The sequence below is a fragment of the Protopterus annectens genome, chromosome 11.part0 (genome assembly GCF_019279795.1).
Source record: "Protopterus annectens isolate FY-2018-M chromosome 11.part0, PAN1.0, whole genome shotgun sequence".
NCBI classification, from domain to species: domain Eukaryota; kingdom Metazoa; phylum Chordata; order Ceratodontiformes; family Protopteridae; genus Protopterus; species Protopterus annectens.
This window is the reverse complement of record NC_056745.1, coordinates 475,072,155-475,099,930: the sequence shown is the minus strand read 5'-3', so window position 1 is coordinate 475,099,930 and position 27,776 is coordinate 475,072,155. Positions and strand designations below refer to the sequence as shown.

The 27,776-nt window shown below is 46.0% G+C and overlaps 1 protein-coding gene across 1 annotated transcript in view; it reads left to right on the top strand.

Annotated features, from left to right (window-relative positions):
* Positions 1–27,776, top strand: part of NAP1L1 (nucleosome assembly protein 1 like 1) — a 1,039,563-nt gene that overhangs the window by 320,381 nt on the left and 691,406 nt on the right. Inside the window, exon 7 of the mRNA XM_044087215.1 lies at positions 27,040–27,168. Within this exon, the coding sequence (XP_043943150.1) occupies positions 27,040–27,168 (129 nt within the window). The remainder of the gene's footprint in view (positions 1–27,039; positions 27,169–27,776) is intronic.

Below are 27,776 nucleotides of genomic sequence, written 5' to 3'. Positions count from 1 at the left end.
GGGTCGCTTTAGGGTTAAGCGGGTCGAATTATAAAAAGAGGAGGTTAGACTGTGAGGTTGATGTGGTTGCAGCGTTGTGCTTCAGGCTTGCTAGGCTCGCTCCGGCCCCAGTCCGAGAGCCAGGAAGTTTCCATGGAGAGCCCTAGGGGTTGATGAACAGGCTTCGATGTGAGAGGTAGGGAGAGCTCAGCTTCTGGGGGGTTTGCAAGCTTCTTCCATGTCCTCAGACTCCAGAAGGCTATTAAAACTGTGTGCCTTCTTTGAGAAGAGCCCTACTGAGGGCTCTCCCCTGAACTGGGCTTCTAACCTCTCTTCCCAGTTGATAGTTTTCCTCTCCTTGCTTAAACTTGAAACTTCTTTGAGAAAGAGGTGATTTTCAAGATGCTCACTACCCTATCTGATTTTCCGGGTTCTGTAAACTTTGGAAGCAAGCCTGATAAGATTTGAACATTAAGGGTCTGAGAGGTTCTAGAAGATTGATTAGAGGCCGGGCGGAACCTATTTTGATAGTTTGGTTGATGTGTTCAGAGGGCTTTTTTCTCCTGGATAGGGATTTCTCATTTCTACTTATTCTGATTCATGTGTGAGCATTTCCACTCCTAGGCCTTCTCCCCTCTGATTCAGGAAAGGCTTCAGAGACTCTTTACTCCCCCAGCATTCTTTGCTTAGGGATCTCCTGCATTACATGTGGTTTGGAGAGGTTTTTGCAGAGCTTGTTTTTTGATTTTCTTTAGGCCCTAGCTGAATTAAACGTGTTGAATGTGAATTGAAGAGCTTTTAGCTCATAAAGAGGCATTTGACTCTTTGCCTTTGACTCCTGAAAACTGTTTCTCAGGGATAGGGTGCCGTAGCTCATAAACCTGTGTTTAAGAGTCCTTAACGGACCCAAGAAGAAGGGCTTTTCTGGGGTGGGAGGTCCTGTGTATGTGGTTAAAACTCCTGCCCCCACTGATAAAGACTGGAAATTCTTCATGTAAAATAAAAAAATTGGTATGGCAAGCTTTCCACTCTAGCCATGAAGCGTTAGTGTATCAGTATTGGGTGCTAAACAGTCTAAATTATCTCCTTTCACGGATGCTTCAAGTGGAAGTCTTTGGCTAGCAGGAGTTGTGAGTGTAAGGAGTTGCTGGAGGCTGCCTCTGTGTCTTGTGTTCTTAATGTGCATGCTGTTGCTGCCAGGTTTTGATGCTGTGGAGGCCAAACTGACAAAAGTTGCCACTGCTTCTGGACTTATGAGCGTACCTCAGTGCTGGGCTTTGAAAGCAGTAGCAGGTTAAGACAAGGATTTTGGATGCTTGACAATGTGTTGATGTGGTGTTTGTGGTGCAGCCGCAGTTAGTGGGGAAAGAAAATCTAAGTCTAAGCTAAGAATGGCTTATTTTTGCCAAAGATTTTTTGCAGGCAGGTAGTATAAAGTGGCCTAAAAAAGGCCTGCTAAGGGGCCTACTTATCCTGCCCAGCCTTCCCAGTCTAGAAGTGTGGTAGCCTCGTGAAGTCTTTAAGATCAAGGAGGGGTCTTTCAGGCCTTTTCAGCTGAGTTAAGGTTCTGGAGACTCAGGGATCAGGCAGACAGGTGTCTCAGGCCAGTGAGCCTGCACAGGCACCTGCCTTTTCAAGATGGTCTGGATTCTCGTCTGGCAGCAAAGCAAGGGTCTCAGACTGTCCAATTGGACTTCATTTGAAGGTTAATTACAGGTTTTGGATCCACTTCCAAATATCATCAAAGGCAGTTACTCCAGTATTTCCACTGTGCCCCCTAATGCCAGTCACATTATCGTTCCCTCAACACAAATCTTAGGGCTCACTGTTCCAGTTGTTCAGTTACTCCAGGCTTTGGAGACTTCAGCCAGTCATCAGTCCATGGTACACCTAGGATTTTATTCGGAAGTTCCTAGTGTTGGAGAGGGGGAACACGTGGGGAACCATGGGCAAGTATCTCTGGATTTATTCTTTCTCTCACTTCCACAAAGAGGGTACTGACGTAACAGATGGTACTTTTACCATCTCAATTCAGTGCTGACTGAATGCTAACTTTAGAAGTCAAGAGCTTTTTGGCATGTGCCTATAAGGCTAAAGTTCTGCAGGAAGTATCTCCCTTTAGTGGAAGTTACTATACATCTCCTGCGTTCTCCTTCCTTTGGCTTCGTGACTGGGTATTTCCCACAATTCTCATAAAACATCTGCCCTTACTGTCAGCTCTAGCTCAATTAAATCTCCCCTGCCTGGGCTGACTACAGCAACTTGCTCAAGTCTAAGGAGACAAGGGTGACAATCTGGGTATGTTGTAGCAGTGCTAATATGTGCTCCAGTCATGGCCTTTTTGAACTGGAGTAACAAACCCATAGGGTTCATGTACTTTCTTTTTCTGAGTGTGAGATAACACAGCAGCCCAGAGCCTTTTTTAACATCTCACAACAAAAGTCTATCACTTTACTTCTCAATTTTATCTCATCAGCATTATGCTGACTGCGGAGCTTACAATTCAAGAATTTAGGGTTCATGGCATCTTGTATCTCACCTTTCTGGTGCTGCCTCAAATAATGAAGCAGACAAGCAAAATTTTTGTGTAAAAACTGCCTCTCAACTAAATTTGGACACTGTCATTCAAATAAGTGGCAAGTCAACAAGTCAAACAGAAGGCTCGAGCATGTCCACCTAAATGAGGGAGATGTAAACCAACCAAAGAGCAAGCCAATTTAAAACAGATACCTCTTACACATACATTGGCTGTGTGCATAAATGAAAGTACACATTAAATGGTAGCCTGGGACACAACATCTGCATAACATGGAGAGGCATCTAACAGACAACAGTTTGCATTTGTGGCTTTCAGTTAAGTTACTTCTCAAACATTGGTGTTGAGGCTGCAGGACAACACAATTCTTATGGACAGAACTGGCAACATGATGTACATCAAGCACCTCCTATGCAGGCTTATCCCTATTTGAACTCCTTATTTCATTTACTACCAGAGACCAACAGTTTCTTGCCCACACTGAACTTTGCGACTCCTTAGCAGAGCACACTGGAGTGTAGCAGATGGATCCCCAGTGGAAACTGGATCTTCATGTAAAACTGAAATTGACAGTGTCATGGGAACTCAGACGTCTTCATCACACTCCACTAAACCACCAGCTGCCACCTCTCACTCTTCCACCAGTACCGCACAGATGCCTTTGGATGCTGTCTTCTTGATTTGTCTTCTTCGTAGCCTTTCCCTTACCTCTGCCTCTTCTTCAAGGTACTATTAAAGGTCAGACAAGACAGACCAAGGATCAGACTGGCTCTTCCAGTCTGGTCTCAGCAACATGGTACCACTGCTCACAGTCTGGTAAAACTGCCTCATGGCTACTGGCTCTTCTCAATCCATCTGTTCAGAAGGTCCGGTCATCTGCACAATCCTGTGTCTTCACACATCGGGTCTCCTGGCCACTTCTACAAGTTTTAATGCATGATCTCAACTTCCTCAACAAGTTTTTAAAGTGCATGAAAGAAGCTAGAGATTTTAGTACAAGGAGAAAGCAAAAAAATTTGGAAGAGATTTGATTTATTGTACAGCAAGGAATTTTATTTCTTCTGAGCTAATTTGAGTGTGACTCTTCAATATCTTACTGAGTTATTGGACAAGGGTTTGTCCTTCTCTTCCATTATCAAATGCTCACTGATGTTTTAGCAAACTATGTTTGTTCTCTTTTCTTAATTTTTGTGACCCATTGTTCAAAGCACAGAGGCTCCTACAGAGAATATTAGTCCCCGCATTAGAGCTCCTACTGCTACTTGGGAGATTTAAATTGTGTTCATGGAACTCTAATTTTTTTTGAGCCTGCAGCTACTGCTGAATTTTGGGCTATTACTTGTGCAAGAACTTTCTCTCCAGGCATGCTTCTCTGATTTTCTTCGAGGCCAGGTTACCTTATGGAAGTGATCCTTCTTTTGATTTTCCAGGTCATGGCTAGTGTTGCCTTAAAGGTCTCCTTCCTTTATGCCTAAGGTGGTTCTAGTGTGGCTTTAAGCAAACTATTCAGATTTTTACGTTTATGCAAAAGACAGGCATAAAGGGGAAAACTTTTTGCACATGCAAGAATTATTTAGGCAATTCAAAGGATTGTTATTTTTCTCAGGATTTTGCAGCTTTTTTCTTTGTTTTTTTCTTTTGCTTTGAGTTTTTGGGCAAAAACAATTTCTAGGTGGATTGGCTTTTGCATTTTCATTTTTGCATTGCCATAGCATCCCATAGGCCCCAAGGAGATTGATTCTGGGATGGGCCTCATAGGCTAGGGCTACTGCCACTTCAACAGCATTCTAGGGGTACTAACAAGATTTTATTTTGGAAGCAGCTACTTGGAGTTCGGTGCTACTTGCTCTCAGCATCTTTCTAAGCATCCTACCTACTAGTCTAGGGCTGGTTTGCCACAGCTGTTTTGCAAGGCATGTTGTCAGCTCCTGCTTCTTTATGATTTGCCAGCAGCCTCCCTTACTCTGCTTTGGGGATCTGCAATAGTAAGGACTGCAGCAATGGGAAGCGAAGAAGAAATAGTAAACTTTTTGTACCTACCATAAAATGTAGATGTTCGGGGATTCCCGTGCTACCATTCCTCCCTCCTTCCCCTCTTCCCCTTTGGGGGTGGTTGTGTAGGTGAGTTAGGTGAGTTTATTTTGGTATATAGTCTTTGTATAATATATATATATTTTTGGTGCAGGTATTTTTTTTGAGCCTTGTCTTTTTAGGGTCTTCTGTCATCTGGGATCTGAAGAAAAATGGCGTGGGTCATCTTCATCGCATTTACCAGTACGTACTGACGTGGCGTCCGTCCCTGTCGCGCTCTGATGACGTCAGCCTATACTCTGGGTGGCGGACGACTGGATGCGGACTAAACCCAATAGTAAGGACTGCAGCAATGGAATCCTCGAACATCTACATTTATGGTAGGTACAAAACTGTACTTTCCTGCCAGGCAAATTAAATTCATGGCAGACTTCAGCAGAAATCTCATGGCCCACACAAGTGGAAACTAGAACCCAAAATATTCAAGCTTTTGAGGAACAGGTGGGGGACACCAGAGGTGGACCTTTTTGCTTTCCCTCAGAACTATCAATTGAACAAATATTGCACAAGAACACCTCGCAGCCAAGCTTGGAAAGTGGATGTCCTGTCCTTCACCTGGGAAAGTCTGTGCCTTTCCCCCTCTGCCCGTCTCGAGGGTTGTACTAAAAATCAAACTGGACAAGCCAAGGACAATCCTGATTGCACCAGACTGGCCACGCCAGCACTGGTACCTTTTGTGCAGTCTGACAGTGCTACAACCATGGCACCTTCCACAGACTCTTTCCCTGCTGTCCCAGCAGGTGGGCCAGATTCTGCACCCTCGCCTACAGACCTTGAACCTTGTAGCCCGCCTTGAACCTTGTAGCCCGGCTAATCCCCTGAACTCATCACCGGCAACCCTCAATAAGCAGGTGCTGGATGTCATTCTTGAGGCAAGGAGGCCTAGTACTACGAAATATTCGGAAAAGTGGAAAGGATTCTGTTCCTAGAACCAGCCTCAGGGAATGGACAACTGTGCCCAGCTTACCTCCTATACTAGATTACTTAAATGCTCCACCAAGGCCTATCCTTCTCCAGTTAAGATTCATGACTCTGCCATCTCAGCTCATTATAATACTGAGCCACCCCTCCAGTTCCTGAGAGGTGCCAAAAATTTAAGACCCCCAGGAGAGCTCAGACTCCAGCCTGGGACCTTAATTTTGTATTGAAAAAGCTCACACTTCTGCCCTTCCCTTTAAACCTGCTGCTACAGCAGAGTTATAATTCCACTCAAACAGCTTTACTTCTAGCCATCACTTCAGCAAGAAGAGTCTGAATTGCAGGCGCTTATGGCAGTGGGAACCCTTCATTATCTTCCATGCAGACAGGGTTTCCCTTGGGAATAACCCATCTTTTATGCCCAAGGTGGTGTCTAGTGTGGCTTTAAACCAGTCCATTCATTTGGCAACTTTTCCCTAATCCCCAGAATAAAGGAGTAAAGATCATGCATTCCCTGCACAGGCGACTTAGGTTCTATCTGGACATGACTAAGCCTCTCAGAAAATCTGACCAGCTGCTAGTCAGCTTTGCTGCCAGGGCAGAGGGCAAGGCCATTTCAAAGCAAACCATTTCTAAATGGATAGCACACTGCATCCATTTTTGCTGCAAGCACCATGGGAAACCTACCTCTACAGCATTTCTCAGGGGAGTCCCTACCAGGAACATCCTGGAAGCTGCAACCTGGAGCTCTATACACACTTTCACCAAGCACTGCCACTTGCCTATCATTTTTCTAAATCCAGAGCTGGATTTGCCACGGTCTTACAGGGCCTGATTGCCAGCCTTAATGCTTTAACTGCCTCCACCATTCCTTAGCTTTGGGAATCAACCCAAATGTGAGGACTGCAACAGTGGAACACGAACATAGTACATTTTGTGTACACTTACTGTAAATGTAGGTGTTGGAGTGTATTCACTGTTGCAAGTCAGTCCTGGTTACCCTCCCAGCCCCCTGACTTCTCTTTGCTTCTACCTATCCTTTTTGTTTTGGTACATCTTATACCATGTGTATTTGCTTTTTGCTGGGGGTGTTCCATAATATAATTGCTTCCTATTTTGTGGGCACCTGACATCTGGGGCAAGAAAAACAGATGTAATGGCATTGGCTCCATGTTTTATACCCCTGACATCGAAGTGACAGCATCTGACGCAGAAATCCCAATACACTGGTATTCAGGCCAGCTGAGGGGCTACCTGCAGGCAGATGACCCAAATGTGATGACTGCAACAGTGAATACATCTACATTTATGGTAAGTGTACACAACTGTATGTTTCTCCTCCAAAATTTCTGGTGCCCAGAAAAGAGAACTCTTGGCGCCCTTTCCTGGATCTGTCAATTCTCAACACCTTCCTGGTGGTCCCAAAATTCAAAAGGCTTGCTCTACAACAGCTGCTTCCTATGCTAGCCAAGGACTCCTGGCTGGTCACTCTAGACCTAACAAGCTTATCTGTATATCCCCATAAGGGGATCTTGCAGGAAATGTCTACGTTTCAGGGCAGGCTGTATGCACTGGCAGTTCTCTGCACTACCCTTTTGGCTTGTCTACTGCACCCAGGATATTCACAAAATGCCTGGCTCCAACCATTGCATACTGCAGGCAAAGAAAAATTCAAATTTACAGATACTTGGACGATTGCCTGATTCAGGCAGACAGGAATTGCTACTTCAGCACCTGACATTTGTAAAGAGGCTTCTATCTTCTCTGGGGTATACCATCAACGAAAAGAAATCACATCTGGTACCCAGCCAAAAAAATGTATTCCTGGGGGCATGCTTGAACACAACTTCCCAGATGGCATTCCTCACTCAAGAAAAAACAGTTTATTTGAGAAACTACAATCTACTGGCCACCCAAACCCAGCTATCTGCAGGAAGAATACTGCAAGCCCTAGGGTTCATGGCCTCTTGCATTCTACTAATTCCATATGCAAGATTGCATATGAGGAAACTTCAGTGGTACTTAAGTCTCTGGTGCCAACATTCTCAGGACCTGGAAACAATGATTCCTATCATTCCTTGCCTAAGCACAGAGTTCCTTTGGACAGAGGCCTGCTACCACAAGGGACTCCCTTTCACTCAACCACCCTGCCACCCAAACCCTGACAACAGACTCATCAGATTATGCATGGGGGACTCGTGGCAGGCAAATGGAGCCCAAAACAAATGCACCTGCATATCAATCGAAAAATGTTAGCTGTACAGAATGCACTGACAGCCTTCAAATAACTTATCCTTCCAGGACAACTCTTGATGACCGACAACACCACAGTTGTATGGTACATAAACCAACAGGGGGGAACTCATTCCTACCTACTCTGCAGGTTAGCCATGGCTGTGTGGAACACGGCCTTAAGCATTCAAGTGCACCTGCAAGCCCAATTCCTGCCAGGCAAACTAAATTCACTGGCAGACTTGAGCAGAAATCTTATGGACCCACACAAGTGGAAATTGGAACCCAAATCATTCAAGCTTCTGATTCACAGGTGGGGGGCTCCAGAGGTTGGACCTCTTTGCTTCTCCCCAGAACCATCAATTGAGCAAATTTTGCACAAGAACTCCCCACAGCCAAGCATGGAAAGTTGATTCCCTATCCTTTTACATTGGAAAAACTCGATCTATGCCTTCCCCCTCTGCCCCTCCTCTTGAAAGTACTACTCAAGGTCAAGCAGGACAAGCCAAGGACAATCCTGATTGCAGCAGACTGGCCACGTCAGCACTGGTACCCATTTTTATACAGTGACAGTAGTGCCACCTGGCACCTGTCTCAGACCCCTTCCCTGCTGTCCCAGCAGGAGGGCCAGATTTTGCATCCTCAGCTGCAAACCTTGAACCTAGCAGCCTGGCTCATCCCCTGATTAAATCACCAGGAACCCTCAGCAAACAGGTGCTGGATGTCATCCTTGAGGCCAGGAGGCCTAGTACTAGGAAATCCTATTCAGAAAAGTGGAAGAGATACTGTTCTTGGAGCCAGTGTCAGGGAAAGGACACAACTGTGCCCAACTTACCTCAAATCCTAGATTATCTAGCAGAACTGCTCCACAAAGGCCTATCCTCTTCAATTAAGATTCATGCCTCTGCCATCTCAGCTCATTACAGTACTGAGCCACCCCTCTTCTCACCCTCTGGTCAAACAGTTCCTGAGAGGAGCTAAAAATTTAAGACCCCCAAGGAGAGCTCCCACTCCAGCCTGGGACCTTCTCATTGTACTAGAGAAGCTCACGTCCCCCCTTTGAGCCTGCTGCTACAGTAGTTAAAATTCCTCTTGGAAAACTGCCTTACTTCTAGCCATCACTTCAGCAAGAAGAGTGAGCTGCAGGCTGTTTATGGCTGTGGGACCCTTCATTATCTTCCATGTGGACAGGGTTTCCCCTCAGGAACTAGCCTGTCATGTATGCCTGAGGTGGTATCTAGTGTGGCTTTAAACCAATCCATCCATTTACCAACTTTTCCCTACTCTGAGTAAGGGGGAAAGGATCTTGCACTCCTGGGACGTGCGCAGGCAGCTTGGCTTCGGACGTGCGCAGGCAGCGGCCATTTCAAAGCAAACACCATGGAAAACTTACCCCACGGGATCAGAACCCATTCCACTAGGGCTACCTCAACCCCTACAGCATTTCTCAGGGGAGTCCCTACCAGGGGCATCCTGGAAGCTGCAACTTGAGTTTTGTGTACACCAAGCATTACCAGTTGCCTATTTTCTAAATCCAGAGCTGGATTTGCTACATCAGTCTTACAAGGCCTGCTAACCAGCCCTAGTACTTGACTGCCTCCACCCTTCCTCCGCTTTGGGACTCTATCCAAGTGTGACTGCAACAGTGAAACGCTAAGAACATAGTACATTTGTGTACACTTACCATAAATGCAGATGTTAGTGTATTCACTGTTGCAGTCCTGGTTACCCTCCCTCCAGCCCCCTGACATTTCTTTACTTTCTACCTATCCTCTCTTGGCCATATTTTATGGCAATGGTATTTACTTTTTACTGGAGGTCTTCCTATTTTGGGGGCTCCTGACATCCTGGTGCAAGAAAAACTGATGTAATGGTATCGGCTGCATGTATTATAGCCCTGATATCATGGAAGAAGCGACAGCATCTGACTCAGAAATCCCAAGACTCTGGTATTTGGGCCGACTGAGGGCTACCTGCAGGCATATAACCAAAGTGTGAGGACTGCAACAGTGAATACACAAGCATCTATATTTATGGTAAGTGTGCACAACTGTAGGCTTTGGTCTCGTCCCCCTTTGAACCTGCAGCCACTGTGGACTTGCAGTTATCCTGGAAGATTGGATGTCCTTCATGGATGCATCTGCAGTCATAACAAGTGGGTTGTCCTGTCGTCAGGCAGCCCTGCAGTCGGCCGGATTCCAAAGTCCGGGTCCGGCTTCGGCTGATGTCGCACTCCCGGCGTCATCTCTGTTGGTCTTGGTATAAAAGCATCAGCCGGCGCCATTTTCCTCAGTCTTTCTTGCGGCGTGGCGCCAAGCAGAAGCTGTTCGCAAGTGCCGGTCGGTCGGATCCAGAGATTACTTCTACCGAATACTACTTGAAGACTTCTAAAGCTAAGTACCCGTTGGGGACTCTTTCTTGCCTCAGCCGATGTCAGAAAAAGTTAACAATTGTTTAACCTGTGGGAAACAAATACCTCATAAAGATTTCCACTCATACTGTCTGCCTTGTTTAGGCCCAGCCCACGGCGTAGCAGCCTGTTCGGCCTGTGCTTCTTTTAACCGGCAACGCTTAGGCGTCGGTCGGAGTTTGCAGAACAGTTTTTCGGTACTGATTTTGCGTACATTATGCCGTCGGATCCTCCGACTACCCCAAAAACGCAAAGATAAAGACTGACTCGCGGTCCGCGGTTTCGGCCGAAACCACGGTAAAGCAAACCGCGAGTGTCTCTGTTTCGTCTGCAACCGAGTAAACTGCTCAAAGTACAGCTGAACCTATTCTAACAACTGAGGCCCCTGCTACAACTCTTGAATCGACCTCAGAAATTTTACCCACTACGGTGGTTGACTTATCAGACACCATCCCTTGGATGTCTCTACCCCAGCACGTGGTGCTGCTAGGCCTCCAGCTGCCATGTCCATTAAGGCCTTCGCCAGGGCTAAAGCAGCCAAGACTACTAAATCAGTGCCTGTTAAACCCCCCACATCCAGGCCCTCTTCTAGTTCTCAAATGCTTTCTTTGGCAGAAGATTTAATTTCCTTAATTAGAGGATCTCAACCTCACCCAGACAGGGCCTCTCAGCCCCTGAGAAGAGACCTAGGGCAGAGCCCTGAGCCAGTTTCTACTGATGATTCTGCTGATGAATCAGACATAACTGATCAGCCTGAGGCTCCCTTCTCCAATTTTGAAGATTCGGATGCTGAAGAATCCATTCCAGCTGCTTCCCCACCAGAAGAATTCTCCTTTGGGGAAACCTTGCATGCCATGCGAGAACAGTTCAATGGCAGCAACAGGATTTTTCAGACTCCAGAAAAGACTTGGACCTTTCTGCACCTCCCACAGCACAGGCCCTTAGCTATACCTCCTGTTCTCTCTGTGGTGGATGATGCTTTCAATGATGTTTGCTCCGCTCCAGATTCTTTACCCCAGCCCCTGCCAAACCAGACAGATTTTACAGGGTGCCAGATACTCATCACCACCTTTACAAGGCCCCACTTGCAGACCCAGAAACTATATCCCAGGGTCCAAAGGCAGTAGCCGCGACCACAGCAAAAAACCCTATTCCTTCTGAAAGGGAAGCAAGGTCACTAGACAGATGGGGTAAAAAGGTCTACACTTCAGCTACTCTCTCAGCTAGAGCCTTAAACTGTCAGTTTCACATGATACAATACCAAGAGTTTATGCTTGATCAGTTAACTAAAAAACTAACCACTGATGAATCTCTTGATAAGAAATATGTATTAGAGATGGTAAATAACATACAACAGGTTAGCAACCATTCTTTAAAATGTGGCTATGATGCACTGGAGGCTTCATTTAGATCAGCCATGACAGGCACAGTGATAAGAAGGCATGCATGGCTAAAGGAACAAGCTTTACCGGATCATGTTAAATCTAAGTTGCTAGATGCTCCTATGGACAAGACAAGTCTGTTTGGTACACCTGCCCAGCAGGTTATGAAGAAAATGGAAGAAAAGGCAAAATCTGTTCAAACTGTTAAAGATTTCTTGCAGGTTCAACCCCAAGGTTTAGCAGGAACTGGCCTGCCAAGAATTGGTCCTTTCCTGACTCCACAAAATTTCAAAGGGGTAGAAATAGGCGTTCCAGAGGCAGAAACCAATCCAGAGGAGGTGCCTACAGAGGACGACAGTGGCAAGGTAACAACAGAGGCACAGACACAGCCACTGCCACTACATCAGCACAACCGCAGTGACTTAATCCTAAATCCGCCTACCAGGGAACAAATAGCAGCCCCTCTAGGCGGAAAGTTAACCTTATTTTCAAAGAACTGGCACTACATAACAAAAGACAAGTGGATTTTACAAACCATAGATCAAGGTTACGGTTTCACTTCCACACTTTACCAGTCAAAAGAGGAATGCCAAATCTACCTCCAAATCAAAAACAGAGGCTCTACGCCAGATAATGGAGTTAGCAAACATGAGAGCTGTGGAAAGAGTGCCAACAGCAGAACAAGGAAAGGGGTTCTACTCCAGACTATTCCTAGTTCCAAGAAAGGAAAAAGTTGGAGACCAATTCTCGACCTGTCCACCTTAAATACATACATCATTGTCCCAAAATTCAAAATGCTGACCCTACAGCAACTTCTTCCCATGCTGGGCAAGGAGTCTTGGCTGGTAACTCTAGATCTCAAGGAGGCATACCTGCACGTCCCCATTCGACCAATCTGCAGAAGATACCTCAGATTTCTTGCAGGATCAGAGCACTATCAATTCTCAGCATTGCCCTTTGGCTTATCTACTGCCCAGAGTATTCACCAAATGCCTGGCATCAGTAATCGCTCACTGCAGACTACAGGAATTCAAATTTACCCATACCTGGGCGACTGCCTGCTACAAGGGGACAACAAAAGCAAGCTGACAACAGATTTACAAAGGGTCATTTACTTGCTACAAGGACTGGGATACACAGTCAATTTACAAAAGTCAAGACTGATACCATCCCAAACAAGGACTTTCTTGGGCGCGGAATTGGACACAGTACAACAAATGGCATTCCTGACTACAGAAAAACAAAAAGAACTTCCTCTTTACTTCTTGGCACTAACAAAACTGAACAAGTTAACAGCAAGAAAAGTTCTACAGGCCTTGGGCTTCATGGCATCATGCATAATCTTGGTCCCATTTGCCAGACTACATATGAGGAAACTACAGTGGTACCTAAAGAATTTATGGTCCCAACACAGACACAGTCTAGAAACAGAAATCCCACTAATTCCATGCTTAAAACAGGAGTTCCTATGGTGGGCTCAGGCATGCCAGTCAAACCCAGGCCTACCCTTTCGCAGATGTCAACCAAGCCAGACCATCACAACAGCCGCTTCAGACCTAGGATGGGGGGCCCACATGCTGGACAGATGCGTGCAAGGATTGTGGACACAGGATCAACTTCACCTGCACATCAATCTAAAAGAAATGCTGGCAGTAAAACTGGCAATCCAAAAGTTCAAACCATTTCTCAGAGGGCCAGTTGATGATAAGGACAGACAACACCACAGTCATGTGGTACATCAACAAACAGGGAGGCACTCATTCATACGCCCTATGCAGAATGACCTTGGAGCTGTGGACCCTGGCACTCAGCTACAACATTCAGTTACAGGCAATATTTGTACCAGGGAAAGACAATACTCTGGCAGACATACTAAGCAGAACCACTTCGGATGCCCACGAATGGAAGCTGCACCCGGACATCTTCAAGACCATCTCGAAGAAATGGGGAATGCCACAGATAGACCTATTTGCATCACCTCTCAATTACCAGCTCAAAAAATTCTGCACAAGGACATTCCACCCACTAGCATGGAAAGTGGACTCGCTCTCCTTCAACTGGAAAGGCCTAACAGCATATGCATTCCCACTTCTTCCTTTGATACACAAGGTACTGCTAAAAATAAGGGAAGAACGTTCAAGGATAATCCTGTTAGCTGCAAACTGGCCAAGACAACACTGGTACCCACTACTGAAGAGCATGTCTCGGAACAATGTGGCCAATACCACTGATGCCTTTGATGTTAACTCAGAACAACTACAGCATCATACATCCAAACCTAAAAACGCTGCAACTGACTGCATGGAACATCACATAGCAGCAGCTAATCCAGAACTTTCCCAAAGAGTTAAGGACATTATTCTTGAAGCACGCAGACCTTCAACAAGAAGGAACTATGCTGGAAAATGGAAAAGGTTTGTCATTTGGAGTACGGAAAGAGGAAAAGATGTGTCAAACATAGATATGCCTAACATTCTGGAGTATCTGGCCGAACTTCTTCATTCAGGCCTGTCCTACTCCTCCATCAAGATACATGCATCAGCTATTTCAGCAGAATACAGCTTTGATCCACCTGTTTTTTCGCACCCTTTGCTCAGGCAGTTCCTCAGAGGAATCAAGAATGTAAAACCTTCAAGGAAACCACCATTACCAGCTTGGGATTTAAACTTTGTGCTAGAAAAGTTGACACTATCACCCTTTGAACCAGCAGCAACAGCAGACCTACAACACCTGTCATGGAAAACTGCTTTCCTACTGGCAATTACTTCAGCAAGGAGGGTTTCAGAACTACAGGCCTTAATGGCAGTGCAACCCTTCCTAATCTTCCACCAAGATAGAGTGTCCTTGAGGACTAATCCTACATTTATGCCCAAGGTGGTATCCAGAGTATCTTTAAACCAGGCAATCCACCTACCTACCTTCTTTCCCAACCCACAAAACAGAGGGAAAGAATACTGCATACCTTGGATGTACATAGACAGCTACGCTACTACTTGGACAGAACAAAAATAGCAGAAAGACTGACCAACTCTTTGTAGCCTATGCAACAGGAAGGGAAGGAAAAGCTATTTCCAAACAGACAATCTCCAAATGGATAGGAAATTGCATACGATACTGTTACTCCTTCCATGGAAAACCAATTCCACAGAACATAAGACCTCATTCTACAAGGGCAACAGCCACTACCACAGCCTTCTTACGAGGAGTGGCAACCAAAGACATTATTGAGGCGGCTACTTGGACCTCCGTGCATACATTTGCCAAGCATTATAATTTGCCTCTTTATTCCAGATCCCGAGCAGGGTTTGCCACTGCTGTACTGCAAGGGATCCTAAACACACCATAATCTACTTTTTCCTCCTCCCTAGTTGGCTATGGTATTCTACCCACTTGTTATGACTGCAGATGCATCCATGAAGGACATAGTACAGTTTTGTACCTACCATAAATGTAGATGTCGAACTGGATAGCATCTGCAGTCAGGATTACCCTCCCTCCTTCCCTCTGTGGTACTCCTAGGGTGTTTACCCTCCTAATAGCTAGCTTTTGGGGGGGGGGGGGGAGTCTTTTATGGTGTATTTGTTTGTACATATATGCTTATTGCTGTGTTTACCTCTATCTATTTGGAAACATTGGCATCTATCCAAAATTTTTAGCCTGCAAGAGGGCTACTGGCATCTGGGGCAAGAAACACTGAGGAAAATGGCGTCGGCTGATGCTTTTATACCCGAAGACCTACAGAGATGACGGGAGGAGTGCGACATCAGCCGAAGCCGGACCCGGACTTTGGAATTCGGACGACTGCAGGGCTGCCTGACGACAGGACAACCCACTTGTTATGACTGCAGATGCTATCCAGTTCAGACATCTACATTTATGGTAGGTACAAAACTGTACTTTTCTTGATTTGCTATTACATCTGCTAAAAGGGTCTCCGAGCTTCGAGCATTCTTTCAAGCCCCACTATTTGGTATTTCATAAAGACAGGTGGTCACAGAGTACTAATCCATCCTTTCTTCCTGAAGCATCTTTGGAAATAACTGGAAGATTAGTCACTTGATTTTTCTTTCCATATTTTCAAAGTAAGGGAGAGTACAAACTCCATTTGTTAGATGTGCACTGACCGCTATGTTTTTACCTGCATAGGAGAGTCCTTTCGTAAGTCTGACCAACTCTTATTTCCTATTCTAAGCCCTTTTTAGGGAAACCAATATTGAAGGTTACTATTGCCCATTGGATTTCCCAGTGCATTTCCATGGCATATTCACCTAGAGTTCTAATTCTGCCAAGTCAAGGTGCATTTCACTAGCTCTATGGCTACTTCATCTGCCTTCTGGTAGAGTTTCTTGATTGCTCTGCAGCTACTTCATACAATTTCATCTCTCATTACAAGTTGGACATTTTATCTGTGAACAGGGCATCTTTTGGCTGTGCTCTGTTTCAGAATATCCTTCCATGACTTCCCAGGTGTTTAGTAGCTGGGGGGACTCTGTCCTACAGGCTGAAGATCAAAATTTCAGGTAGCTATGTACTCACCATAATGTTTCATGTGAGGTGTTGCTCTTCATCTGTTTTCAAACATCCCTCCTTCCTTCCCCCTGCCTTGTACAGGCTGTGTGGTGCTGTGGTTAGATAAGGAATGATCACTATGAGCATGCTTTTCTCTGATTAGGGAGACCCTTGTCATGAGATGAGAATTGCATAATATTGGGATGCTTGGATAGGCAGCAAACTCTCTGAAGGGAGGAGGGAGACAAGGGCCTTATGGGTAGGGGAGAAGCTTGGATCAGATGCTCAAACTGGCAGAGTCTGATCCATGCCATATCAGAGTACCCACAGGTTGAAGACAAATGAGCAACAGATGGAACGTTATGGTGAGTGCAGAACTACTTTTTAAAACAAATAGCTTTAGAGATGGAGGGTTCCTGCATACCTACTGAACTGCCAAAGAAAGCCAAGGCTGTATAGCCTACTGCCACAGCTGTGCCTCTTGCATCTGACCCTCAGCCTGTGGCCAATGTCTGCCTGGTAGAGGAATCTGACTCCTTTGCTTTGGATAAAGCGGGCAACTCCATGGAAGCGCACAGTCTTGTACAGAGGGCACATCCGTAGAGGCTTTTCAGATTTCTATATCGGGGGGGGGAGGGCAGTACTTTCAGTAGTTGCTTCGGATCCCTCTGGTTCCTCAGTCTCAGATCTCCAGGCCTTCCTCCCTTTAGACACCAGTCAGGCATTTGAAAAAAGATAAAAGGGAACACCTCTCTACTCCTACTAAAAGTATGCCTGACTGGCAGCCTTTCAGCCAAAGTCTATTTAATGCCTTCATGGCATTAAATTCTACTTCTGCAGGGACTGCTAACATTCCTCCTCCAATTCTGAGTCCAAGGCCTCAAATTACAGACCCAGCCATGAGGGAAGAGGAAGAGCTCAGATTCTTCATCTGAAGAATCTTTCATACACTTCCCAACTTTCTTTGGGGAATGGTTCCAGAGAGGAAGAATCTGTTGACCCTGACTCCCCCAGCTGAGGATTTGACGTTTGGGGAAAATTTCCATGATGAAAGAGCATTTTAAGTGGGGAATCCTCTTAAACGACTGAAGTCCAAAAAAGTGGTTTGACTTTCAGATTACCCAAGCCAGTGTGCTGTCCCCCCCCAGTTCAGCCTTCTTTCCCGGATGCCTTAGCATCCTTAACTCCTGACTCTCAACCACGTGCTGCATGCAGACCTGAAACTTTATAAAGTCCCTGAGACTGCCAAGTATCTCCTTGTGTCCACCAGACCCTGGCACCATCTCCATTTCTACAGAAGGCATCTAAACTTTCACCCATCACAATTTTCCTTCTTGCTGACAGACAGCAAAATCATGGAGAACCTGGGTAAAATTTTACACCTCTACTACTGTCCTTCAGGGCTACTAATTACCAGACAACAGATGGCCAAGTATGTCTAATCACGCCTGGAGAAAACATCCACAGAACTAGATGATGCGCCAGATTGTGCTGCCAAAGCTTCACTGTCTTCCCTTCTGGCTCTCCCCACCCAGGTTACCAGGCACTCAGTGCATTTATGATGCTTTTGAAGCCTCATCAAGGTCAGCAGCTGCCTTAAGGTATTCCTGGCTACGCCTCCAGCCCCTTCCAGATTTTAGGACAAAACTGAACCAACCCCCCCCCCTGGCTGATTTTGTTTCACTTCAGCAAAATGGGAAGTAAGATTTGAAACGCCTACTAGGCTTCCCTATTCCAAAGTTTCAAAGGAACTACCCAGCTAAAAGTTAATTAGAAAACATTCTCACCCTGCTGCTCCCTCATGGTCTAAACCTACCAGAAAGCAACCCCCTCCAGCTATAGTTACACCAATCCTCTAACCAGAGGCTGCCCTTTCAAGACAGGGCAGGTAACATCTGACTTACCTGCCAGCCTTATAAACCCCTCCTCCCTCTTGCCCTCTGTCGGTACACCTCTCACTGCCTGTGTGGACATCCATCACTTCAGACAAATGGGTCCTTTCAATTCTTCAAAATGGGTATGTCATGACCTGGCTTATGCCCCCAAAGCAAAAGGGCATACCATAACCTCCAAAACAGCTACACCTCCTGTAGCCAGTGCTACAAACACTGCTGGCTCAAGGCACCATCGAACCAGTGCCTCTCGCTGCAAAAGGAAGAGGTTTCTACTCCAGCATTTTCCTGGTTCCAAGACTGTCCTTGGAGATGAATTCTGGATCTCTCGTGACGCAACCTATTCCTGAAGGTTCCCGCCTTCAGGATGTTTACCTTGCCCAACCCTTTCCCATTCTTGATTCATCAGTGGTTAGGCATCTTTTATATCCAAGGTGGCCATATCTTCACATCCCCATAAAGCCCACTTTCAGAAAATACTTGGTTATTGGTGGGCCTTTCTCACTTTCAGTTCTCTGCCTTGCCCTTTGCACTGCACCTAAGGTTTTCACCAAATGTTTGGCTGAAGTGATCTTCTGCAGGGCAGAGGGAATCCAGATATTCCCTAATCTGGACAACCTGCTGGTACAGGCAGGCAACAAGGATACCTTCCTGCAACATATACTCGTGTCTCCTACAGCCTCCGGGATTTCAGATAAAAACCCAAAATCCCACCTGGAAACCTACTCTAGACATTGTCTTCTTGGGGTGCAGAATTCATGACCGATGTCATGAAAGCCTACCTTCCTCTCCAAAAGGTGGAAAACTTGACAGAATAGCTACTTCTGGTCCTTTGCTCAACAGAATTGACAGCAAGGCAGTACTTCAGGCTCTTGGGCTACATGGCAGCCACTATCCCCATGTTACCATTAGCAAGACATGAGTTGCAGTGGTTACCTACAGTCAGTCTGGAGCAAACACTCCCACCCCTTGGAGTACAGGGTTCCCCTTCCATGCCTCAAACTAGAAATCCAGTGGTTGACGTAAGTGACCCTCAATCCAGGTCTTCCCCTCCAACTACCCCTGTCAACACATGCACACAGATGCCTTCGTGTTTGGGCTGGGGAGCAACTCTGGGCTATCAAGAAGTGTAGGGTCTGTGGCTAGAGCCACACAAACCAGAACACTTCAATGTTTGACAGAAGAGGGCAATTCTCCTGGCCCTTCGTGCCTACCAGCTGTCTATAGCAAGGTCCACTAAAGATTTTCACAAGCTATGCACAGTTCTGTGGTATCTCAACAGACTGGGAGGGACCACATCTTACTTTGCAGACTAGTTCTCCTAGTAGGGGAATTGGCCACCTCAAAGGGAGTGGCCCTGCTAAGTCTGTTCCCTCTCTACAGAACTCCCAGGCAGAGTATCTCAGCAGAACCATCACAACCATGAATGGATGCTTCACAGGGATTTCTTCTGGATCTGGTCCACTAGTGGAGTACACCACAAATAGAACTGTTTGCCTCCAGCAGGCAACTTCCTGGATTCTGCACCAGGATACCACATTCTGGGCATTGGCAACCGATGCTGTCTCAATCTCTTGGAAGGGGAAGTTTCTCTGCATCCCCCCTTCCCATTCATCCAGAAGGTCCTGCTGAAAATCCAGCGTGATGGACAAAAAATCTTGTTGGTGACGCCCTACTGGCCAAGACAGCATTGGTTACCCCTACTCCCAACTATCCCAAGGGCAGTCACCACAAGGTATCCCTTGAGTGGTCTCACAGCACAAGGGATCCCAAATACATCCACAGTGGCAGTTGCTGCACCTCACCCTATAGTTGATAAGGATTCTGATCCTCTTCAGACACTTATGAGAATATGCTCACCATCCTGCAGGAGGCCAGGAAATGGAGTACAAAAACATTTTGCCTTTCAAAGTGGAAGAGATTTTCTATATGGTGTTAAGGTAGTTGGACCCACTTGCAAGTGAGACTAGCTAATGCAGACAGGATTGGCCTATTCCTCCATTAAAGCCCACTTGTTTTCTGTTTCAGCACGGCTTCCTCTGGACACACCTCTAGCGTCCACTACCGGCTGAGCTTTTTCTCAAAGGGGTTCTTCACCTGAGGCTCTTCAGGAAACCTCTCCACCCCCATGGGACCTTAACTGTTTTGGAAAAGCTCATGCTTCCTTCATTTGAGCCAGCAGACAGTGCCCTAAAATACTGTACATGGAAAACTGTACTACTCATGGCCTTCACCTCAACCAGAAGATCAGAGCTGCAAACCCTTAGTTTTCTACAATGACAGGGTTACCCTTAGAACTAACCCTTCATTCATGCCTAAAGTGAATGATCTGTCCCAGGGATAAGCAATCTACCTACATACCTTCTTCCCTAACCCACAGGGGACAGTGAGTACTTCACTTCCTTGATGTTCACTGACAACTCTAGTTCTATCTACATAAAAGCAAACCCATCAGACTGCCTGAACAATTGTCTCCTTCCACCCCAGAGCCCTAGGGAGGGCAGTAACCAAACAATCTCTACCTGGATTTCTGAAGCAATCACCTTCTACAAATACCATGGGAAATCCCTGCAAGGTACTGTTAAAGCAGCACTCTAGGGCTTCTTCAGGAGCTTTCTTCAGGGGGTCTGGATACCTCTACCATTCTTGAAGCAGCCACTTGATCAGTGCACACCTTCACCAAACATTAAAAGTTAGACCACATTTCCAGAGCGGGGGGGTGGAGTGGGTTGCCAGGACAATCCTTCACGGATTCCTGGAGACTGCCTCTAGACCACCACCCCCTCCTTCACAGTGAGCTTTGGCACTCTCCCATATGTTTTAACACTGCAACATGGGAATAGGATGTAAAAAAAGTTGTGTAACATCTTAACCATAGATGTCATTCTCTTCCATGTTGCAATATTCCTTCCCCTCCTGTTAGGCCGCATTTCCCTTTCTGGGGGCACAGGACTGGCATTGCCCTTACTAGGACTGGTTCCGACTGGGGCTTAAGAGTTCTGAGGGCTGGTGTGCAGACGTCACTTATGGCCATGTTCCTTGAGCCACGTCAGTCCCACACACCATACAGTGACTAAACTTTTGTATACGGTCTGAAAGTTCGCGAAGCAAGAGGAATAAACCCATATGTTGAATACTGCAACATGGAAGAGAAGGACATCTATGGATGTTCTTCGTGTTTCACTGTTGCAGTAATCACATTTGATCTGCCTGCAGGTAGCCCTCAGCCGGCCTGAATACCAGAGTCTTGGATTCCTGCGTCGAATGCTCTCTTCCATGTCAGGGGTGTAAAACATGCAGCTGATACCATTACATCAGCCTTTCTTGCCATGTGGTGCCCGAAGCAGCAGCAGTTCGCAAGTGCCGGTTGGCACCCTCCTGAAATTTCAGTTTTCGAGTTTCAGAACTGAAGTCCTCAGTACCCCCGAACTATCCGTCGGGCTATATTTAGAGCAAATTATTTTGGTACTCTGTATCCATACTCCGGTAGGACAGCTTACCGAAGCCATTTCGATCTTCCAAAAAAATGCAAGGATAGAGACACCGCATAGGTCCAAAACTGCTGACGCTTCCATTAAGCTAGTCACCATTCCATTAAGCTAGTCACCAGTCCACTGGTACTTGGTGAGGAGCTTTCGCAGCCCCTGATACCCGCTACTTCAGATTCACAGGCTTCTACTGAGACCCATTTGGAGTCTGGTATGCTGCGAGATGATGCTTTGACTATGGAATCTGAGGGTCTCTACCCTGGATGGGTCCGGAGCTGCTGTGCAGGCACTGGCTTCTGAGGGTGTATTCAGGCCTATAGACTTGCATTTTAAACAGTAGTCTTCATCCAGGCCTAAAACTTGCACCATGCATAGATGTCCAAACCGCATGGTCTGGCCCATATGCCTAAAAAAAAAAAAATGCTTAGAATGGCTGAAGACCTTGTTACCTTAATTAGGGGAAGCCAGCCTTCCCCCTCAGACCTTGGAATGATTTTCCTTCTGATTCTTCTGATCAGGAATCTGATATTTCTGCTTCTGATTACCAGGATTTGCTCTTATTTACCTATGAGGACTCTGATGCAGAGGATTCCATTTCCTCTGCTTCTCCTCCAGAAGATTTTTTTTTGGTGAAACCTTGCACACTTTTAGGGAGCATTTCTGCTGGGAAAGCCAGGTTTACTCTGACTCCAAAAAGATGCTTAGGGAATTCTTACTCCTTCCTCAGCACAGGCCTTTAGCTATCCCTCCTGTTCAGGACATTGTAGATGCTTTCTTGGAATCTAGCCTTTCTCCAGACACTTTACCTCCAGCTCCCAGAAAACCTGACTGGTATTTGAGTACCTGACACTCAAGTTCCTCTTCAAGAATCCTACTGCAGATCCAGACCATTTCCCACGACCAAAGGGCATTAAGCCTACTGCTGCCAAAAATCCTACCCCTTATGATAGATTCTAGAGCCTTGGACAGATGGGGTAAGAAGGTATACACTTCTGCTACTTTGGCCACTAGGGCTTTAAATTGCCAGTTTCATATGGTAAAGTACCAGCAGCATATTATGGGACTAATTAAACAGAAAATGATTCCTGACTCTGCTAACACACAGAATTAAGGATTTCATGCATTCGGCAGAACAAGTTGGTAAACATACTTTGCAATGTGGTTTTAACTCTAGAAGCATCTTGCAGGGCTGCTGTCACTGGGTCTGTACTTAGAAGGCATGCTTGGCTTAAGGAGCAAAACTTGCCAGATCATGTTAAAGCTAAATTACTGGATGCTCCCTTAAACCAAGACCGCCTGTTTGGCAACAAAGCGGAAGTCCTCAAAAAGATGGAGGAAAAAGCTAAATCTATGCAAACTTAGATTTTCTGCAAGTACAGCCTCTCAGATTTAGTAGGCATTGGCCTTCAAAGAACTGGTCCTTTCCAGTCTCTTCCAGGCCTTCAGTCCAAACCCAGGAACAGCAGACCACCTAGGTTAGTCTCGGGCTGCGCACAGGCCTAAGCAGTGGGGGGCCTCCCACTTCCAAAGCAGGGAGTTGTAAGGCACCCCCTACAGAAAAATGGCACAATGACTTAACCTTAACCCTTCCAAGCCCTGCTCAACTGCCTGCTCCCTTAGGAGGAAAGCTCACCCTGCATGCAAGAAACTGGGAACTCATTACCCAGGACAAATGGGTTTTGAATATAGTTTCCCATGGATACAGATTCCACTTCCACACCCTACCAACCCCAAACGGTTGGCTAGACCCCCCAAATCACTGGGCAGAGGCCCAGCAGCAGGTTCTCCAAGTGTCAGGGCTATTCAGCCTGTCCCAGCAGAAGAAAGGGACAAGGTTTTTATTAGACTTTTCCTGGTACCCAGAAAAGAGCTCCTGGCATCCTATCATGGACCTCTATTCTAAACCCCTTTTTGGTAATCCCAAAATTCAGAATGGTAACCAACAGCTGCTTCCTATGCTAGGCAAAGATGCCTGGTTGGCAACCTTAGACCTAAAGGAAGCTTACCTGCACATTCCAATAAAGGAATATTGCAGGAAATGCTTACACTTCAGGGCAGGCTCCAGGCACCATCAGTTCTCTGCTCTTCCCTTTGGCTTATCTACTGCACCCAGGGTATTCAGTGTCTAGCTCCAGCCATTGCATTTTGCAGGCAGAGAAAAATTCAAATATACCCATACTTGGACGATTGATTCAGGCAGAAAGCCAGGACTTGCTATTAAAACATCTGTCATTCGTAAACTACTTGCCTCTGGGATACACCATAAACGAAAGTAAATCTCGCCTAGTACCCTGCCAACAGATTGTATTCCTGGGAGCAAGCTTGAACAACTTTCCCAGATGACTTTCCTCACTCCAGAGAAACAAGCAAGCTTGAACACAGTTTCCCAGATGACGTTCCTCTTTGACAATCTACTTCAAACTATTGGCCACAAAGACCCAGCTATCTGCAAGGAAAATTCTGCAAGACCTCTGGTTCATGACCTTTTGCATTCTACTAATTCCAGATGCAAGACTGCATATGAGGAAACTACAATGGTATCTAAAGCCTATGGTGTCAACATTCTCAGGACCTGGAATCAATGATTCCTATCATTCCTTGTGTAAAGACAGAGTTCCTTTGGTGGGCAGAGGCCTGCTACTACAAGGGGCTCCCTTTCACTGTACCCCCTGCCGCCCAAACCCTAACAGATGCTGCAGATTATGCATGGGGGGCTCACTTGGCAGGGCAGTGCATTCAGGGCAAATGGAACCAGAGACAGATGCACCTGCATGTCAACCAAAAAATGTTAGCTGTACAGAATTCCCTGACTGCCTTAAAAGACTGCATTCTTCAGGACAATTATTGGTAAAGGTACATAAGCAGGGGGGGGCCCACTTGTACCCTCTCTGCAGACTAGCCATGGCTCTGTGGAACACAGCCTTGAGCTACCAAGTGCACCTGCAAGCTCAATTCCTGCTAACGAACTAAATTCACTGGCAGATGACCTGAGCAGAAATCTCATGGACCCACACAAATGGAAACGGGAACCAAAAATATTCAAACATTTGAACAAATGTTGGACTCCAGAGATGGACTGGTTTGCCTCCCTTCAGAACTACCAATTGGACAAATTCTGCACAAGGACTTCCCACAGTCTAGCCTGGAAAGTGGATGCCCTGTCCTTTACCTGGGAAAGCCTCAGTTTATGCCGTTCCCCTGAACGTTCTGCAAAACAAACAGGACAAGCCAAGGACAATACTTATTGCACCGGACTGGCCACGCCAGCGCTAGTACCCCCTCTTGCGCGGTATGACACTACCGGAACCATGGCACCTGCCTCAGACCCCTTCCCTGCTGTCCCAGCAGGCGGTCCAGATTCTGCACTCAGCTTCAAACCCGGAACCTTCCAACCTGGCTAATTCCTTGAGCTGTCCAATAGTATCCCTCTGTAAGCAGGTGCTAGATGTCATTCTGGAGGCAAGGAGGCCTAGTACGAGCACATCCTATGCTGAAAAGTGGAAAAGAGACTGTTCTGGAGCCAGACTCAGGGGATGGGCACAATTGTGCCCAGCTTACCTCATCTTCAGTACGTAACAGAAATGCTCCAAGGGCCTATCCTCATCAATTAAAATTCATGCCTCTGCCAGTTCAGCACATTATAATACTGAGCCACCCTTTTCCGATCCCCTGCTAAAGCAATTCCTTAGAGGGGCCAAAAATAAGACCCCCCCCCCCCCAGAGAACCCCTACTCCAGCCTGGGAGCTTAACTTTGAGCCAGCTGCAACTGCGGAGTTTAAATTCCTTTCTTAGAAAACAGCCTTTTTTCTAGCCATCACTTCAGCAAGAAGAGTGAATTACAGGTCCTTATGGCAGTGGGAACTGTTCATTATCTTCCATGCAGACAGGGTTTCCCTCAGGGCAAATCCTTATGCCCAAGGTGGTGTCTAGTGTGGCCCTAAATCAGTCCATTTGCCTACTTTTTTCCGTAATCCAGAAAACAAAGGAGAACGAATACTGCTCACTCTGGACGTGCGCAGACAACTTAAGATTTTTATTTGGACAGGACTAAGCCTCTCAAAATCTGAACCGCTGCTACTTGGCTTTGCTGCAGGGGCAGAGGGGAAGGCAATTTCAAAGCAAACCATTTCTAAATGGATAGCCCGTTGCATTCATTTCTGCTATAAGCACCATGGAAAACCTACCCCACAGGGGATAAGATCACATTCCAACAGGGTTGCACCTGCCTCTACAGACTCCCATAGGAGTCCCTACCAGGGGCATCCTAGAAGCTGCTACCTGGAGCTCTGTACATACCATCACCAAGCATTACCACATGCCTGTTTTTTTCTAATTCCGGAGCTGGTTTTGCCACTGCTGTCTTGTAGGGCTTAATAGCTGGCCCTAATGCTCTCTAACTTCCTCAGCCCTTCCTTCGCTTTAGGAATCAACCCAAATGTGATTACTGCAAGTGAAACATGAGCATAGTACAGTTGTGTACACTTACCATAAATGTAGAAGTTAGTGCATTCAATGTTGCAGTCCTGGTTACCCTCCCTCCAGCCCCCTGACTTCTCTTTGCTCTACCTTTCCTTGTTTGGTGTACTTGGGCATTCTGGTGTATTTGCTTTTTGATGGTGTACCATAACATAATTGCTTCCCATTGTGGGGGCACCTGACATCTGGGGCAAGAAAAACTGATGTAATGGTGTCTGCTGCATGTTTTATACCCCTGATGTCATGGAAGAAGACTGCATCTGATGCAGGAATCCAAGAGACTGGTATTCAGGCCGGCTGAGGGCTACCTGCACGCAGATAACCCAAATGTGATGACTGCAACGGCGAATACACTCAACATCTAAATTTAGTGTAAGTGTACATAACTGTACTTTATTGGTAAGCTTTTGCACAACTTTTCTACCAAAGCAGTAGATGGCTCTCTTCGCTGTTGCAATATTTGCTCCCTCCCTCATACTGGATTTTTAGCTCTTGCCTTGCAGTTTCTTACCCTCCTGGCCAAAGGGTCATTTATCTTCAGTTTCCTTTTCTCCTCCTGGATGCACATGTTCTTGGAGGAATAGTGTATACATCTGTACATTATGCCCTACACTGTGCACAGGGAGCCGTACGTGTGACAGAATACCTATAATTACTAAAGGCTTTTGGCAGGAATGTAGGCTGTCCTTGGCAGAAGATTCTTTAGGTGAATACTTCAGTGAAGAGAAGGGCCCCTACTGTTATGGTAAGATTTTACAACTGTACTTATCCATTTGGTGTAGGAGATGGGCTCCCAGCTGACCATTTACATGGAGCCAAGTGTGCCACTGCTATCACCGTGGCTGCATTGACAGCTGTGTGCTTAGAGGCCGACATTTTTTAGTTGGTCTGTGGTTATGATGTGGCTAACATGTAGCAAAATTCTGGTTAGTGTTTAGGCAGTGAATTGCATTGCAGTGTGTGGTAGTGTTTTCATTTTGGATGTCGTATAGTGTTCGTTTGGACCTTTGGCTAGATTTTTATAATTTCTTTCATGTTAAGTCTGTATCTACACTGAAGTATGTCCTGTTGTTGTGATACTGGGACAATGAGTCTATAACTGAGATTTGATTTGTTTCCTTTAAGGAGGAAATGAAAGAAAAAGCAAAAGTTGAAGATGAGAAAAAAGATGAAGAGAAGGAGGATCCTAAAGGAGTTCCGGAGTTCTGGTTGACAGTCTTCAAAAATGTTGACTTGTTAAGTGATATGGTCCAGGTTTGTACAAGTTACACTGTAAAAGCTGCAAATACTAAATCTGAGACTGTATAGAGGGTTTAGGAATTTATGGCAGAATGAAATGGTGAAGTGGAATGATGTCTGTCTTGTACATCAGAAGTTTCTGTACAGATTTCCCAGTGTTTCTGCAGTAATGCTGTTTGTCAGGAGTAGTGTGTACAATTTAGGTTATTTCCTTCTACTGCTTTAATCTGTTCATCTGTAGTAAGTGTGCCAAGACTTCCCTCACCACATTAGGAGAGCTATCTGTTTGCTCTGATTTGATTTTGGCTACTGTCACAGTACCCCCCTCCCACCCACTCAGAATTTGACATCCCCTTAAGCTTCAAGAATCTTGTTGGAAATGGTGCTTTCTCGGCCCTTTCTATTGGTCTTTTCTCTGAAGGCACTGGTGTGATGCCTAAGCCTACCATGTTAACACCAGCATATGCTGTTTGCCAACATTTCCATGTAGTTTGCTCCTGGGCATTCCAGACACTCCTGTTAGCACACAGGATTGCACCCCCATGATTGTCCAGGGCTAGGTAGAAAGTGACTGGATTGAATGTCTAGCGTTTACCCATGTGCCTAGGCCTTTGAGAGTAGCC